The 18,173-nt window shown below is 39.8% G+C and overlaps 1 protein-coding gene across 12 annotated transcripts in view; it reads left to right on the forward strand.

The window, feature by feature from the left end:
• Window positions 1–18,173, forward strand: part of Phldb2 (pleckstrin homology like domain family B member 2) — a 117,355-nt gene that overhangs the window by 85,792 nt on the left and 13,390 nt on the right. For 6 of the 12 annotated variants that reach the window (XM_029555252.1, XM_029555256.1, XM_029555260.1 and 3 more), the window contains 5 exons: window positions 1,523–1,666; window positions 4,882–5,022; window positions 6,319–6,418; window positions 12,814–12,834; window positions 16,810–17,014. In XM_029555252.1, the coding sequence (XP_029411112.1) occupies window positions 1,523–1,666; window positions 4,882–5,022; window positions 6,319–6,418; window positions 12,814–12,834; window positions 16,810–17,014 (611 nt within the window). Of the gene's footprint in view, window positions 1–1,522; window positions 1,667–2,279; window positions 2,466–4,881; window positions 5,023–6,318; window positions 6,419–12,813; window positions 12,835–16,809; window positions 17,015–18,173 lie in introns of all 12 variants that reach the window. The other 6 variants (XM_029555258.1, XM_029555253.1, XM_029555262.1 and 3 more) reach the window with 5 other exon arrangements.

An 18,173-nucleotide genomic window follows, 5' to 3' on the forward strand; every position in this document is an offset into this window, starting at 1 on the left:
CGTATCTCTATGTTCTCCTGTACCAGGAATTCTTGACTTATAAAATGTTTTGATTTTCTGTTTTCATATCTTTTTGCTTTCTCTCTAATCTTCTCTCTTTTTTTTCCTTCTGAGGAATGATAAAGTTATAGCCTAATTCTTTAAAGAACACCTACTTTTGACAAATAGCATACTCTTTGAAGCAATAAAATTATATGAGCTATGACCCATAAAAGGAATTTTAAAAAACTTGCCTTTAAATCATTCTGTCAGCTAAGCAAGAGAATAACTCAAGGCTTTTTAATTTCCTTTCTGATCCATTATCACAGATAAAATGAAATTGGACAGCCCAATTCATTGCTTCCTTCAATTTAACCATATAAAATTTATATAATATCTAGGTCCCTTTCTAAACCTGAGACTTTAATACATCATTTGTAGCATCATCTTTAGCTTTCTCCACTTTGTTGTAATGATAGGTTGTCCATTCGACCTTTTATTTCCAGTCTGGAGGTTTTGCCACAATATCACATCACAATATGTTGTCTTTTTTGGAGTTATTTTTTGAAAGAAATAATGGTGTTTCCATAGTTAATGGGCTAAAAGTAGAATGCAACAGTCTAATTTTACTCACTTTCTCTTTTTAAGATGATGCTGTTTACACTTTTTCTCTTTTCATATCATTTCCGTGATGGGCAAAAATCATGATTGATCTGTGAAATTTACTTTTCATGAAAAAAAATTTAAGTGCCTTTTCCACAAAGATAAATTTATGAGTTTTGATTCACAGGTATTTTGAGTCGTGGGTATTTTCTCTAAGCCACAGCCAGAACTGAATTACTGAGTTCAGAAGTAACTGGAAATATCTCTGTCCTAGTAAAAGAGTTGGAGTTAAGGAAACTGCCTTGAATCGATGACACCATCCACCTGCACCCCCACTGAGGGCTGTGTGTATGCATAGGAATTAAAGTACATGTCCTTTTCATCCTTACTTGGTTGAGATGCCCTAAAACTAAATCACGTTAAAAGAAATTACTATTTCTATAAATGTTTTATTAGTGTAAAACCTAGTAGGCATTCCTTAGCTCACTTTTTCTGATACTGTTATTTGTCAAGAAAAGGAGGGGAAGAGAGTGAAGATTTGTGGAAAAGACTCTTGAAATACAGTGAATGATTGCATTGTCAATTGTGGATCTCAACGTGTGATTCTCTTCAATGTATGTGTAAAGATAACATTATTCCATCCACAGAATGATTACCGATACCTTTGGAGATTTTAAAATAGAATGTGTTGGATTATTTATCATATAGTCACTTTGATTTCATCAGAAATTATGTTTACTATTTGGAACGGCATTTTTTGCAGAATAATCACTGTAAACCCATTTTAATTGCTGACCATTAACTAAATGAGACATTGGATAATGCACAGGTATCTGGCTGTGCCGCACTCAGCTAACTCCATCATACTGAGAACATTAATACCCTCGCATGCCTCAGCTTTTGCTTTCTTTGTGTTTAATGTCTGAATTCCTCCTTTTAGGGCTATATCAGTGTAAATGAAATTAATGAGTCATGTGACAATTCCACGAATCTATCCTCTTCCACTCAGTTCCCTGCTGATGCTGACGCTGCTGTCACTGAGCCTGCCTCTGCTGTGCCGGTGAGCCAGCCCCAGAGTTCAGAGGTGTGTGGGCATGTGTTTCATTCATTCACTGCTTTTCCTCATGTCAAAAATTAACCCACGGTTCACTGAAAATGAGCAAAATGAAGGTGTATGTTCTGTCTGGCTGGAGGGCCAGAGTGAAGCCAAGTTTATGAAACATGCCAATTTGGGGTTCTGTTCTACACTAAAACTGTTAGAAACCATAAAATGTGTTAACAGTGAAAGACTAGAAGTAACTGCTACCAGATGAAGTCCATACATTAGCACGCTAACCCAACCTAGTTTTCTTAGAAATTAAAAAGCCCTTTAAACTCATTAGTTTGAATCACCTGCCTAGCTTGGTTTCATTTCCTATTTTGTATGGCAATATGGGTTATTTTAATGTTATGCCTTTAAAGCATTCTTGGGATTGGCTAATGGGGAGAAGTGCCTTCTAGAAATACCTTTATCTGATCTCCTTGCTTGCAGTGTAGGATTTTAACAAGAGACTAAATGGAAAGGTACTGCCCATCATTGTGACTTATTGGCTAACACATAATGAGACAGAACAATCAGATGATGGATTTCCTATCTCATCTTATACTCCCTTTCATGTGGACATGTTTCATACAGACCTTTTCTTTCTCCTATAAAGCCAAGATCAGCTGTCTGTTCTGGATTTGTGTTTCCTTCCACCCTTTCTCCTCATCCTATCACTCAACTTTCGTCAGTCCCTTGGCCCGAAGCCATGGCTACATCTGTCGATCCTTTCCCTTTAAATGACACACCTCCTCCTCTACCAGCTAAGAAACACAGAAGGCAACAGCAGCAGGAGCCACAGGTAGGAAGTCTGCGCACAGCATGGAATTTTACCTTGACAACAAGGTCACTTATGTAGAATCGCTTCTTCAACTTTTCCAAGACTGAGTTTTAGAAAGGCAAGTTGAATACCATTTTGCTTTCTTGCATTTTCGCTTGAGAACATTGGGTAAAATCTCTGGGTCTTGAGACTAGTCAAGTTTGAAGAGCTTGATTGTCCTCTCCTGGCTTTCAATAGGTTTCATTACATTACAGCTTCATGCTTCAGCTCCCATTCAGCACAATATTGCAACCTGGTTCATATTTTTCTCAATATGTCAATAAGCATTTCCATAAAATTTATAGTATAGAAAGTTGTGATAACACAATAGTTTTATTACACATTATTGAAACTATAATACTAGACATCATTCTGTTGCTGTGTCCAAATTTGCTAAGCATTTTACAATTCTTTTCATCCTTCTAACAATTCTATAGCATAAGGATTATCTCCAGCTTGAGACTTAGAGAGCTGAGGTGCAGCCCAATGAAGGAACTTGTCCAAGGGCAAGTTGTATGTTTATTGACTAGATTTTTAAATAAACGATTTATTATTCTAATGAATTACTTTGAATACACATAGTATATATTAATGCTCGGGTAGTCAAAATCCGTTCCATAACTCAGCTGTATGGTTACTAGATCCTCAAAATGTGTGAGTTCTGGTTTATTATCCACAGCCTTTGCAGCTAGCACCTTTGTAAAAGGAATGTATTGTATCTCCTGCTACTGCCTCATGGGCTGGTATAAAAGGGAACCATTGAAAGAGGTAAATCAAATAAGGGATGTATACAAGAGAAGAACCTGGAGAATGAAAGAACCGAATACCTTTTACTTCCTGTAATGTTAATTTCATGGGCAGTTTCATTCACGATCAACAACACTGTTGGTTGTAAAACCATCAGTTTTCAAACATGCTCTTTTGTTCCAAATATTAACCGACTTGTTTTCAACAGGGATTCTTACCTACTTAATTAAGCTCTTATCACAAAATATTGGGAAGCTTTGATTTTCACAGTTCATGAAATTTGGTCACACTGAGGACAATACCAAAGTGACTTAATGCCATTTTTTTTAACTAAAATCAGCAATTATTCAATCAAATTTTGAAGTTTTATTATGGCATTCACCTGGCCGTGAATTTCAGCTCTGACACTTTCTAACCACATGTCCTTTGGCAAGTTTATTTAATGTCTCTGCGCCCCAGATTCTTTGCTTTTAATAGAGACAGAATACCAACCTCATGGAATTATTACATAAATTAAAGAAGATAATGTATGTGGAGCATCCAACCCTGCACAGCAGAAGCTCTTAAAAAGTAGGCTACTATAGCCAGGCATGGTGGCGCACGCCTTTAATCCCAGCCCTTCGGAGACAGAGACAGGCAGATCTCTGTGAGTTCAGGGCCAGCCTGGCCTACATAGTGAGTTCCAGGACAGCTGGGGCTACAGGGAGACCCTGTCTCAAAAAGACCAAAAAAAAAAAAAAAACAAAACAAAACAAAACAAAACCAGGCTACTAGAAATCTACAATTATAAAGTTAAAGTGTAAATGTCTGTCATCATTGGCATGCATTAATTTTTATATTTTTCAAAAGCTTGAGATTAATATCGAAATGATTAAACCGAAGGATCTTTTATTGGGAAGTCATTTTACTATGAAAGACATTTTAGGGAACGTGGAGGGACCAAACAAAATATGGATAGCTTTTTAGGTGGCAAAAGTCTGGTTTTGGATTTTCAATTTAAAAAGAAAAAGAAAAGAAATTGTCTACTGGAGCATTTTTTAAATATGAGAGATTGCTATAGGATCTCTTTAGCCAAGATCTTTTAAAATGGAAGAGTAAGTTAGAAGGATGCCTTCTACGAAAACTTCAAGTGGGTTTGGACTGTATTAATGTGATAAGTGATATTACTGCTTTCACACAACTCTACTGTTACTTGCCCTTTCTCGTCACTGTCTTCCATTTCCTACTTCTTGTCCACCCCACTGGGACCTGGGCCACAACACAGAACCCTCTAGACAGACAAAAGAGTAGGGAATTATTGACTTGCTTTGGCCACTGGCTGATCCACCATCCACATAGTGGGACCATCACATTAAAGACAGCAACCATGATAATTTGTCAGTTGGGTTAAGACCCAAGGCAGCAGCACTACAGAAGTAAAAGGCGGCTTTTAAAAATGTTTTAGTTTAGTAATACATGTTCCCACTGTCTGGTCCCATCAAATGCTAACCCAGATCGGTTAGTGGACACAAAGATAAGGTGGAAGTGAAAGAGACATTTCAGAGTTAAAATTCCAAAGCTTCTTTGAAGTGAGTTCCTTACTTCTTACTGCTTCAGTGATCTGTTTCGGTTAGTCAAGTTTTGCTATTTTACTTTGCATTTGCATTTAAAGCACTTTAGAAGCCTGGAAGAAAGGAAAAAACAGCACAAAGAAGGCCTCTATCTGAGTGATACTTTGCCTCGAAAGAAAACCACACCTTCCATCTCCCCACACTTCAGCAGTGCTACAATGGGGAGAAGTGCGGCCCCAAAGGTAGGATGATCCGGAAAGCCAGGAATCTTCTTCCGCAAATTTCTTTGTTGTGTATACTGACAAAGGCAAAACCTTTAAACTATAGAAACGCTAAATAACACACCATTGAATTTGCTTGTTGAGAAGAAATCATAACTAAATTGCTTTTTTCTGTCCTATATGGAGGTTATTCCAAAGAACATAACCCCAGCTCTTTTCTAGCACCACAGTACAGATGATTTTAACTGATAGGACAGATGCCCCAGGCTGCATCCAGATTTAGCAGCCAGATAGGACATAGGCTTGGAGGTCCTGGAATAACAGCACCAAATAGTTTTGGGGTCATTTCTCTATCCACGGCACTGGGCTTAGCCCTTTATGTGAACATAGCAGCACTATGCAATAGAGGTGCATGCTAATCATGACTCCAGTTGTACACATGGATAAACTGAGGTGGAAGAAGCTAAGTGATGACTCAGGAGCCCTCAGCTAGTAACTAGTGGAGCCTGAATATGAACCTTCCTGACCTGACAACTGCGCCTTCCTTCAGTTCTGCTGACATGTCCAATGGGTCATTGTGGAAATGCAGGAAGCGGGGAGTGAAAGGGAGGTTTTTAATGGGGTGGACCTTTGGTGCTACCCTTAACCACAACTAGAGTAAGTTTGTTTTAATTTGGTTTATAAATTGGTGTTTAAGTGTACTTTATTTACATAAAGGATACTGCTACTTAAACAGAGTAAGAGCTGAGCATGGTGGTGCACACCTACAGTCCCAGCATTTAGGAGGCTGCAGGAGGATCAGTATGAGTTTGAAGCAAGGCTGAACTACTACATAACAAGACCAAATCTCAAAAAACAAAGAAACAAAAAGAATACTAAAACCAGTGGGATCTCATTGGGTTTCTGCATAGCTGAGAGTAGAAGGAAACGGCAGCATTGGACAAGTGCAACTTGTGCCTATCTTTTTGCATGGTGTGCATGCATTCCTGTCCCCGCATCTGCCCTCTGCTCCTATTGCATGAAGAGCTTTTAGTCATTCTTGCACAATTGTGGACAGTGTCTTTCCCCAAAAGTCTTCCCTTTTGGAATTGTTGCTATTGGAGGAAGTACTGTGATGCTGAGACTGCTGTGGAGCATCTTGGGAGAGACTGTGACCTGCCTTTATTACTTGACACTGAGAAATGGGACACAAAGACCAACCATCTTTGCCCTCTGTACTTAGATAGGAGCTTTGAAAACAGGGGTTTGGCCATGTCCTGGAGTGCCATTCGGTGTGCAGTTTGCTTTGCCTGAAGTATTCTGTCCTGCTTCTCATAGACTCACCTGCCTCTGGGGCAGAGCAACAGCTGTGGCAGCGTGCTCCCTCACTCATTGGCAACCATGACCAAGGACTCAGAGTCTCGGAGGATGCTCAGAGGTATGTACTTCTATATCACATGCTGTGGTCCTCTGTCTCAGAATTCCCTAAGAAGAACAAATGAGAATACATCTGGGAGTACTAGGGGGGAGATCAACTGAAGTCCTATATTTTACTCTTTTTGTGTTCCATTTGAGGGAAAGATGTGTATACATTATTTTACTGAGGTTATACTTCTTATTTACATGCATAGCAGGTGCATTTTAAACATACTTGTTATACTTTATACATTCAATAACTCTTTCAAATCAGAGAGGCCTTGAGAAAATGACTCATCTTCCTATTTGATTGATAGAAAGAAGAGAGACCACTGAAATGCAGGGAAATTTCTAGGGCACTTAAACAAGATCACTTGTCTGCGGCTGAGACACAGTGTTAAATGAACTTTGTGCTGCAGAGTCAATGAGTTGACACTGTTAATGGGACCCTAGTGGCCCAGAACAGAATTTCTATGACTCTTTTTTTGATGTAGGCTTGAGACGTTTTATGTGTATTTAGGTTTCAGGTAGACTTTGACTCACAGTATATTTTCTTCACAACAGCACATAATTAGATATATAATAGAGTTATGATAATAGTCTTTATGGGAGACTGAAAGAAATTGCTATAATTTCATTCCAGAAGCAAGAATCTTGTGGAAAGTATTGTATTAGTACATTGTTTACACCAACAACTTATGCTAGACTTAACTTTTAAACAGATTTCAGTTAGATACCAAGAATACAAAGGAATGCATGATCCTTGCCTTTGAAATGCATATAGTCTAGTGAGGAAAGAAGAAGTACACAATAGATGATTTCAATAAAATATTGTATTAGTCACTTTCCTGTTGCTGTGATAGAAACACTGACCCAAGCAATTTATAGAAGGGAGAATTTATTTGAGCTTACGGTTCCAGGGGATTTACAGTCTGTCTTGGGAGGGAGGCATGGTGGCAGACTAGTGGAAGCTAAGTTCTACATCTTCTAGCAGGCACAGGAAACAAGAGAACAGCTGGAGATCTGGAAAGGCTTAAGAACTCTCTAAGCCCACCCCCAGTGACATGCTTCCTCCAGGATAGTCACACCTTCTAAAACCTCCCAAAACAGCGCCACCATGTGGGGACAAAAATGTCCAAATACTTGGAGCCTATGGTGGACATTTTCATTCAAACCATCACATTCCACCCCCTGACCCCCATAGGCTCATAACCATATAAAATGCAAAATACATTTAGTCCAACTTTAAAAGTTCCCATAGTCATTGTCAGTCTCAGTACTATTCAAAAGTCCACAGTCCAAAGTGGACTTAGGTAAATATCTTAACTGTAAGCCTCTATAAAATCAAAAGAAAAATTACATACTCCCAATGTGTGGAACTGAATACACATTACCATTCCAGAAAGGAGGAATGGAGGGATAGTAAAGAAATACCGGACCAAAACAAGACTGAAAACCAGCAGGGCAAACACCAAATCCAGTAGCTCCATGTCCAGCTTCTGAGACTTTACTTCCAAAGGGCTTAGATGGCTCAGCCTCTCTAGCTTTGCTGCATGCAACACACATCTCTCTTGTGCTGGTACCATTCCCAGTTTGCAGATCTTCTTGGAAAATGCCTCACAGCTCTGGCATCACGATCTTCTTGGGGTCTCCATTGCCAACCAGGCTTCCCTTGTCAACTTGACACACAAACATCGCTATTAAACCACAACTTTCCAATTTCTGTTCCCAAGATATGTTAATATCACAACATAAGACAGTATAACCTTAAAAACCCACAGCCCTTAAAAAATCCAAACACTTAAAAGTTCATAGTCTCTTTTAAAAGTCTCTTAACTGTGGGCTTCTGTAAAATCCAAAACAAGTACTGTCTTATTTCAAAGGGAAGAATTGGGCACACCTAAGCAAAACCAAAGACCAGCAAAGTAGATCAAGGCTAGACATCTGGGATTCACTCATGATCTTCTGGCCTCCAAAGGGTTCTGGCAGCTCCACTTCTCTAACACTGCCGTCCACAGCACACAAAGCTTGTCTCACAGACCCAGGCAGCTCCATTCCACACTTTCTGCAGTCCTTGGTGGTTGTCCCATGGTCCTGGCATCTCCAAAAAGTTGGGTCTCTACTGAAACTGTGGCTACACTTTCAATGGTTTCTTCTTGCCTCTTGTGGTGGAAAGCCTCAGATTCTCTCCATGGGCCCTTCAATCCTGGGGTCTTATCTGCAACTGAAGCTGCACTTTCACCTATGGCCTTTCCTGGCCTCTCAGAGTGCCAAGCCTCAGCTGCTCTCTGTGACCCCTTCACGCTTTCAACATCAGAACCATGCAGGAGACTCTTACACATTACCAAGTCCTGCTTCCAACTAGAGACAGAGGTTCGGGTCCCCTCTGTGTGCTGACCCTGAGGAAATGCCTCCCAGAAGATTTCACCTCAGTGATGCTGGTCTCTTGGTACTTATATCTGATTTTGCAGCCCCAGCTAATCAGCATCAATTGTCCCAGTAAAGCAAAGGTTTTACTTCAGGTTCTGGTCTCTACTTAATCACAGCTGATTCTTCAGCCCCAGCCAACCAGAACCCACAGATTCTCAATCCAAAAATCTCACACGAACAGCCCTGATAGTCTCTGCTTCCCTTTGAAGCTTCATAAGCCAGGCCTCTATTGCCCACAAGTCTTTCAGCATAACCCCCAAGCTCCACAGCAACAAACTCTAAGCACTCAATGGCTTTTCCGGTCCAAAGATCCAAACACTTCCACAGTCCTCCCCAAAACAGCAAGATCAGGTCTGTCAAAGCAATACCCCACTCCTGGTACCAAGTTCTGTTCTCGTTTCTTTCTTCATTGCTGTGACAAAATACTCTGACCAATACCAACTTGGGGAGGAAAGGGTTTATTTAGCTTACATATCCCAGGTCATAGTTCATCTGGGAGCCCAAGGTAGGAACTCAGGGCAGGAACCTGGAGGCAGGAGCTAGAGCACAGGCCATGGAGGAATGCTGCTTACTGGCTTGCTCCCCTGGCCCCCACTCAGACTGCTTTCTTATGCAACACAAGCCCACCTGCCCAGGGGTGGCACCACCCACAGTGAGCTGGGTCCTCCCACATCACTCATCAAGAAAATGCCCCTCAGACATGGCCACAGGCCAGTCTAATAGAGGCAACTCCCCAACTTAGGCTCCCTCAACCCAGGTGTGTCAAGTTGACACTAAAGCTATCCATCACAAATGTCAAACATAATGATGGAGGTGTGTATGCTGAGGATGTAAAGGGAGAAGCTGGTAGGAGGGCAGACATTGGACCATCAAATGTATTCATATGTTGATGGATTAAAATTTTTCCCTCTGTGAAAGGTGAAATTAAATTCTGATTGATAAGCCTCTCCTCTCAGAATAGGAGATAATCACTGATTTTTCTCTTAAAAAAAGACCTATATATGTTACATATGCATAACATTTACATGAATAAGTTTATATATACATAATGTGTATGTGACATAGCACTAGGATGAAGTTTTTAAATCATTACTAGAGGTGATTTAAAGAATTAATGGAGCTAGGCTGGGTAATATACACCTGTATTCCTAGCACCCAGGTGGCTAAGGTAGGAGGATCACAAGTTTAAGGGTGGCCTGAGCTATGTAGTGAAATCTTGTCTCTGAAAAATAGAGTTAATGAAGCCAGGTGTGATGGTATATGCCTATAATCCCAGCACTCAGGAGAGAGGCAGAGGAGGCAGAGCCAGGAGGATCCAGGATTTCAAGGCCAGCCTGGGATACATAGTAAAAATGGTTAAGGGAGGTTATAGTGTACATGAGAGGTTTACTTTGACTTCTTTATTTATTATAATTTCTTAATAAACTAAAATATTTCTTAGTAGTCACAATATTAAGCATAAGTGAGTATTTTGGTTCTCATTTATAACTGCTAAATTGAAGGTCAAGTCTATTTTCTGTTGTAGCATTTTTCTGTCATGAGTAGGGTTCCTTTTAAACATGTATTTCATGCTGGTGGAGGACATCCAAGCCTGATTGGCTGGGCAACTGAGAATGTCTAGCATATTCATGAGCTTTATGCATTACAGTGATTTAAGGAAAGATTGAACACTGACGAGAGGAGGCCAGATCAGAAATGATTATGCTCTGTATTGAAAGTATTTTTTCAAAATTTTGAGAGCAAGGAAAAAGTGGACCTTTGTACTAAATGATTAAATGAGTAGATTTGTAAAAATTGAGGTCTGTTGGGGGTTGAAGAGATGCCTGAACAGTTAAGAGCACTACTGCTCTTGCAGAGGACCAGGGTTTAGTTCCCAGCATCCACATGGTGGTTAACAATCATCTGTCACTCCAGTTCCAGGGAATCTGATGCCCTCTTCTGACCTCCATGGGCACTGCACAGCATGGGTGTGCTTACACACACGCAGGCAATACACTCATACCTATAAAATAAAAATAATAAATAAAAATATTTTAAAAACTGAGAACTGTTAACAGTATCATTTAACAGGATTCTTGTAAGAAGATGATGAAACTACGGAATGGCAGATCTGTTTTCTCCCCAAATAATGGGACACCTCTTGTCAGCTTTATAAGGAAAACCTAAGCCAGTCCTCTGAGGTCGTATTATGGATTTAGCTATGCAAAATCTCCTGTCTGGGTGTCTCTGGCTCTTCTCTGTTGGTGCATCTTTCATATTCTGAGAAGACTGCGGCTTCAGTCTGCTGCACTTCTGAAGTGGAGTTCTGCTTAGAGCTTCATGGAACTAGGATGTGACAGGTCTGAAGAAACGGAGCCATGTGTTGATCCAGGAGCTGTGTCCTAGCAGCTCAGCCCACTCCTCTTCCCAGATGAAGAGTGGTCGTGGATGATAGTTCTTAGAGCCACCACAGATGGTAAAACTGGCAGGAGTTTATACGAAGTCCATATGGGTATCTCACAAAGACCAGGAAGGGTGAATCATAAATTCACTTAGAGTTGTTTCACCAGCGTTTGTTGACTTCATTAAAATTCCGAGATTAAAATGACCAAGTTTTGAAAGCACTGTGCCTGTTACATTTTCATTAACTCAAATTTAGTAGACGTTATCATTTATTTTTACATACATGATTAACTCACATGCATCATTTTTTTGCTGCTACTCATAATGGACACGTCAAGGATGATGGTGTAAGTATAAGCCTCCTTTAATCAGCACTGTTTTCATAGTGTTGACAATATGAATCATACAAAGAACCTTGAAAGGGGCCAAGTTTAAAGCAGAGGGCTAAGGAACTGAACCCTGGAAGTTACAGTGATCATTTGCTTTTGTACAGCTTGTCAACTGTTCTTTGTAAGCTTTAGAATGAATGAAATCTTTATCCTTTGTTGTTGTTGTTAAATGCAGGAAAGTTCAAGAAAGGTATGAAACCTTCTTGTGTGGTGTTTTTTGTTTCTAGCAAATATCGAAAGGTCATTGTCAAGTCATCTTTAACAACTGATCTGATTTTAAACTTTGCTGTGGTGAATTTTAAGTCTAATGATGATTTCTTTTGCGTAACAGAGAAAAAAACTGCTGCATGTTTTAAGAAACACCATGCTGGGCAGCTGCTGTGCCTTCGAAGGCAGTTGCATGACCCTCTTTTGGCTATTTTATAACAAGTTCAGACCATGCAGGAAACACAAATGCTGTGAAAGCGTTGATCTGTAAGGCTCAGGAGCCACACTAGAGTGAGCATCATATGCAGGCCCAGCATAAATTAGATGTTTTTCCTTTTTAAGGTCAGGTATAAGTAAATAAGGCAAGTGACAGGTTAGAAGGATTTGGATTTAAGAAATCGCTATGAATTCATTCCATTTAAGCTTATTTTGTAAAGAATATTTGGGAGTGTGAAGAAAAGTTTAAATGCCTGGCTTGAATAAGTAAGATTGTTGTTCCAGAGGTTAGGTATAGCACGTTAGAGAATTTGTTACAAAGTTTCATGTGAGTCAAACAATTAAGTGACATTTTTTTGTTCTAAATTCTTGAATACTATTTGTTACTGTCTGGGGAAAAAAAATGCTCTTGTAGATGTATTTTTCCTATTTTCTGGTTGGTGAATATGTGTAAAAATTTTTCCCTTATAGAAAGTCTTTTTTTTTTTCTTTCTTTTTCTTTCTTTTCTTTTTCTTTTTCTTTTTTTAAACTAACTATGCATGCTTCATGAGGCTGGGTTTTTTTTTTTTAACTTTTTCAGTTTTTTTCCCCTTTCATCTTAGAGTGAATCTGAAAATGTGACTGTCATTTCTGTTCATCTGATATTGTTACTAATACCTCAGAGGCTGCATGGCGGGTGGATGTTTGTTTTTCCCCTCGTCAGCCTTTCTGACCTTGTGTCTTTTTCCCTTTCTCTGTTGTTCCTCTTCATGCTGACTTTGCCCTCCTATTCTGGCTGTGGACTGTCATTAGGAAGAGTGAATTCCTCAGCAGGTGAGCTGTGATAGGCTACGTTGTCAGAAATGCTGCTTAGCTTTATCTTCTTAAGCTCAGATAATAGTTTTCAATCACCTCATTTTCTATATTAAGACCCAGATAGCCATATAAACGTATATAATACACATTTGGGATATATATATTTTTTAAATATATTTCACAGTAGTTAATTCGCAAAAGGACTTTGGGGTCAAATTAGCCAGAATTCATGAGATTGCCGTTTAAAATAAGAATAGCTTGGGAGCTGGGGAGATGGCTCAGTGGTTCAGGGCACTGTCTGCTCTTGCAGAGGACACAAGTTCAGTTCTCAGCAACAACATGATGCAAACAACCATTAGCAACTCCAGTTCCAAGTGATTGATCAAAGCATTGAATGCATAGTTGCACTTACATACATGCAGGCAAAATACTCGAGAGAGATCGGAGGCGGAGGCAGGTGGATCTTTGTGAGTTTAAGGGAGGGAAATGAAAAAAATTTTAAAGAGAATAATTTGGCCTTGTGCCTCCTGGCTAATGGCTAGAACTGAATTATCCCCATAAGCCAGTGATTTCCCTATAGAGCACAGGCTATGAGACAAGTCTCAGACAGGAGAGCTTGCTTTGTAGACCTTACAAGCCACACGTTTATCTGTCAGCTTAGGAAAGACAACATATTTTCAAGATCTTTTTTGAAGTTTTTTTACCCTGCTGAACATTATTCTTGCTATATAATTAAAAAATAAAAACAAAACCAAGTAGATTTGAGTTGAGAAAGTTTCATATTTCCCAACGTAGTTCCTTTGCCCCACCCTGCAGAGTAGATGCATTCCACTGCCTTATTTGGGCACTCAGATAGTTGGAATTTATAGATGAAAAATGAATTCATTCAGTGACTATTTTGTGATACCTCTGTGATAAATAACCAGGGATTTTGCAGTGAACGGGATGCCAGTGTCTTGCTGACTAAACTTCCGAGTGGTGCTTGGGCCTGTTTGAAGCTGCCCTGGGGCAGCAGTTCTTGAACCTCCACCAGTTCCTCTTTCAGTCCCTGCTTTGCTGTGGTCTTTCCTCTATTGGAAGTATCCATATGCTTGGATGGTCAGATCTGAGCCCAAATCCCCTGGCCAGCTCTTCAGAATCACACAAGTGCAATTCTACTGACACCAGGGAGAGATCTCTTCTCTTATTCATTGATTGATTTGCTTTTTTAAAGATAAGGCCTTACTATATAGCCCAGGTTGGCCTGGACCTCACAGCAATCCTCCTGCCTCAGCCTCTTCAGTGCTGGGACTTCAGCTGTGTACCATCATGCCAGGCTCATGCCCTTATTATAATGGCAAGATAACATTTTTGTTTACATTTGTTCAGCAGAGAGAAACCATGCTAGGTGACAGCTGGGTTCAAACAAGGGTTGACAGTTGGCAGCATTGCGTAGCTGTCGGCAAAGTGAGAGTTCCTGCTCACCCTGGATTTATCAGAAACAAAAATCCTGCATTTGGAAACAGAGGTTCAGTAGCCACAGGCTTTGCCATTCGAGTTGCCGTGGATAAGCACCGTAGGGTTAGGGTTAGGGTTACATTTGGAGTATCTGGAAGAGTCCCTTAGCATGGGGTTAAACCTCAACCAATATTGCGATGGTCTGAGGAGTTGATGCTCACAGTCCTTAGCACATTGTGACATGATTGTCCCTTGTGCACCAATCCAAAAATTTTGAGCTAAGTCGTTACCTGCCTGTCTCAACCGAGGGTTATAAGTTCATTTTGTTATTCTGTGATACTTTTGAAGAAGACAAAACCAAACCAAGAACTCTGTAAGATTGGAGAGGCAAGTCATGCTGTTTAAGAAGAGTGAGAACCTTCTTTCTTCGGCCTTAGGAAGCAGTTAATTTCTCCTTAAGACTGGCTTTTCCTCAGTTGAGAACGCTAATGGGATGATTGGAGTAGAAAGTCCCTGCCAGGGACATAATTCTTATACGCTTTAAGTTACACCAATGTCTTTCAGGGATTTGTTTTCCATAAGACAATGACACGTCTTCCATGTGTTGACACCAATGTGAATGCTTTTTGTGCTGTAACTTTCTCTAGAAATCATGAGGAAATACACATCTGTAGCTTTTTCAAATGATTTCTGTTGTCATTGTTCCTTTTTTTCATAATGAAAATTTGAAAATGATTTAAAAGGAACAATTAATAATTCCAAAAGTTCAAGTGTAAAATGTAAATATGTGAGTGATGTGATTTTTTCCTTTCTTTAAAAAAGTGACATGAGCTGTATACTTTGAATGCCCTGGCTTCACGTCATGTCATATGCATTGATCACTGCTGTTAAGAATATTCTGTCTGGTCTTACAGAGTGCTTTGATGCTTTGCATCTTTCCCTAGTTCAGTAATATGTGACTTTAATATATATGTATCTATAACTTATAATGGCTGATTATATATAACACATTTTTTGCATACATATATAAACTATACCAAATACTAATACATCACAATTTGCATGTAATTAACATCACTTTATAGAACTTTTGGGCGGATGTTGCTTTGTTAAGACATGGATGAGATTCCTATTTCTAAACAGAAATGTTAAATTGACAACTGAGGAAGCTGTTTGGAATTCTCTCTCTCTCTCTCTTTCTCCCCGCCCCCGTCCTTTCCCTTGCCCTCCCTCATTCTTTTTGTTCTTTCCTATTGCCTCTTTTTTACCATTTTTTAACAAATTAAAAACCTCATTGAAAGTGACCAGGAGAAGAGGCAACATTTAAGTAATCTATTTGTAAGCTTTTCATAGGTCTGGTATTAACTCCCTGGGGAATGAGAAGTAGATTTTTCTCTTCTTGGGAGAAAACACAAATTATGAAGAACTTTTAAATGAATTTAAGGATTTGTCAGTTCCATTCCACCTTCCTGTGCCTATGATAAAGAACTAAAAAGAAGCCAGGCATAGTGGTACATGCCTTTAATTCCAGCACTCGGGATGCAGAAGAAGGTGGATCTCTATAAGATCGAGGCCAGCCTGATGTATCTACATAGCAAGTTCCAGGACAGCTGGGGCTACAGGGAGACCCTGTCTCAAAACGACCAAAAAAAAAGAAAACCAAAACTGAAAGGAAACAACTTGATTTTTTTAATACCTAAAGCTGTAACAACACAGGATAAGCCAATGACCTGACATGCCAGCTATCGGGTACCAGGGGAAAGAAAACACTTTTTGTTTAGGGTACTTTTGAACCTATTGACATTTTCAGTTACCAACAGCTAGCAAAGGACTGGTTGTTAAGGTGGGAAAAGAAGTGTTAGCTTCACAGCAAGTAGGGGAGCTCAGCTTGGGAAGGATTGCTGACCCTGAATGTTTTAAGTAAGTAATTGGTAGACAAGAGAAATTAGGGGAGGAGGAAGAGAGAAAGAATAGAAAGAAGACAAAAGCAGTTTGGATCTTACCCAGATTGAAAATATTACAGATAGTTACAAATACGTTTCTCAACCCCTACACCTGAAAGAACCACTTGCTGTTTTGTGAGCAGATCAAAGGCTCCTGAAATTTGAATGCTGTTGAAGGTGACTGCCCTATGACATTGCATCACTTATCACTAGGCACCAGCTTGCCTTCATTTGAACACAGCTTTATTCAAGAGGATTCAAAACTTTTGTGTTTCTGGTGTGTGTGTGTGTGTGTGTGTGTGTGTGTGTGTGTGTGTGTGTGTGTAAATGTATATATATATTTCTCTCTTTTGTGTGAGTTGTAGGAATGGGGTTAAAGAAGTGCCAAGTTAGTCCACTGATAAATAAAATCCCTCATATGACCACTCTTCTCAAACTCTTGCTTACCCTGGTCATGGCATTGTTCCTTTGATCTTCTTTGCTTCAAAATACATTAGATCAAGGCCCAAATTCACATACAGATGTTTCTGGTTACTGGCTTGAGTCTGTAGACTTAGGAGATTCTAAAATTGATAAATGAGACAAATTTACGTATTTATGGCTCTCTCCTTAGGTTATAACCACCAACAGATGAGTGAAGGACAAAGACAGAAACCTGAATTTTACAACCGTACGGCATCTGAGTCAAATGTCTACTTGAATAGTTTCCATTATCCAGATCACAGCTACAAGGACCAGGCCTTTGACACATTGAGCCTGGACAGCTCCGATAGCATGGAAACCAGCATCTCTGCCTGCTCACCTGACAATATCTCTAGGTAAGGGTTATTGAAAACCATCTGCTGGTTTCAAAGAGAAACTCATCAGTTTGAGACACAATGTGTATATAAGTTCAATTTCTGAGACATAAAATATATGGTGCAAAAGAGGGCTGGGGATCATGGGGACCCTGGAAGTGATTTCCTTGCATCTTGTGTGACTTGGTCAATTATACATCATACTGTTTTCCCACTTTATCCCATTTCCTTATGCTTGAGCTCTGATTAGCACTGTGCTTCAAAATTGAGTTTCTCTGTTGGTGGGATCTAAGCTCCTTTGCCCTTGCTTTTTATTAAGTAGGCAATGACTTCCAATAAGACAGCCAGAATTTCAAACACTTTTAAAATTTTATTATTTTTATTTTATGTGTATGGCTGTATTGCCTGCATGTATGTAAGTGCACCCACTCATGCCATGCAATGCCTGCAGAGGTCAGGAGAGCATCAGACCCCCTAGAACTAGAGTTATTATGGATGATTGTTAGCTGCCATGTGATTGTTGGAAACAGAATCTAGGTCCTCTGCAGGAGCAGCCAGTGCTCTTAACCATTGAACCATCTCTCCAGCCTCCCTCAAAGGCTTTTTTGACCCTTTTGTTTTGGTAGATTTAGAAGAAAACTTCAGTTGTTGTGTATGTTAAAATTTGTATAAGGATTTAGCCATTCATGTTTGTCTTTAAATTTGGGGTAAGCAAAATGGATGCTGTGGACTGAGGAGCGAAGGCGCATCTGAACTATAAATTGCTGGCAGCAGCTCCCCTCCTCTGACGCTTTGCCCATGAATGCCCTGCTGACTACTGGGTAATGTGAAACTCAGATCCAGTCTTCCAGATCCAGCCCTACCTTGTTGTCCCCTCCGAACACCCTTCCAGCTTTCTAGAGTAAGGAAGCTCAGAGCTTTGCATCTTGGTCCAAGTTGGTTCTTAACGTCTTCTCAAAATATGAGCACAGGCCAGAGCTTGGGAAGTCAGTAAGGCAAGAATAAAAATAGGAGCTGGTGGAGGCAGCATCCAGAATGCTATTCTGTAAGACAATTCAATAGTTTAAGCAGAATGGGGATTTTTTTTTTAAGGATTCACCCACAGTTGACTCGAGACCTATTTTTCCTAATTTATGGACTAAATTTTTAAAATTTATTTTTGACAATTTCATACAAGTAC

This window comes from Nannospalax galili, unplaced genomic scaffold (assembly GCF_000622305.1).
Source record: "Nannospalax galili isolate Female #2095 unplaced genomic scaffold, S.galili_v1.0 scaffold626, whole genome shotgun sequence".
NCBI lineage: Eukaryota > Metazoa > Chordata > Mammalia > Rodentia > Spalacidae > Nannospalax > Nannospalax galili.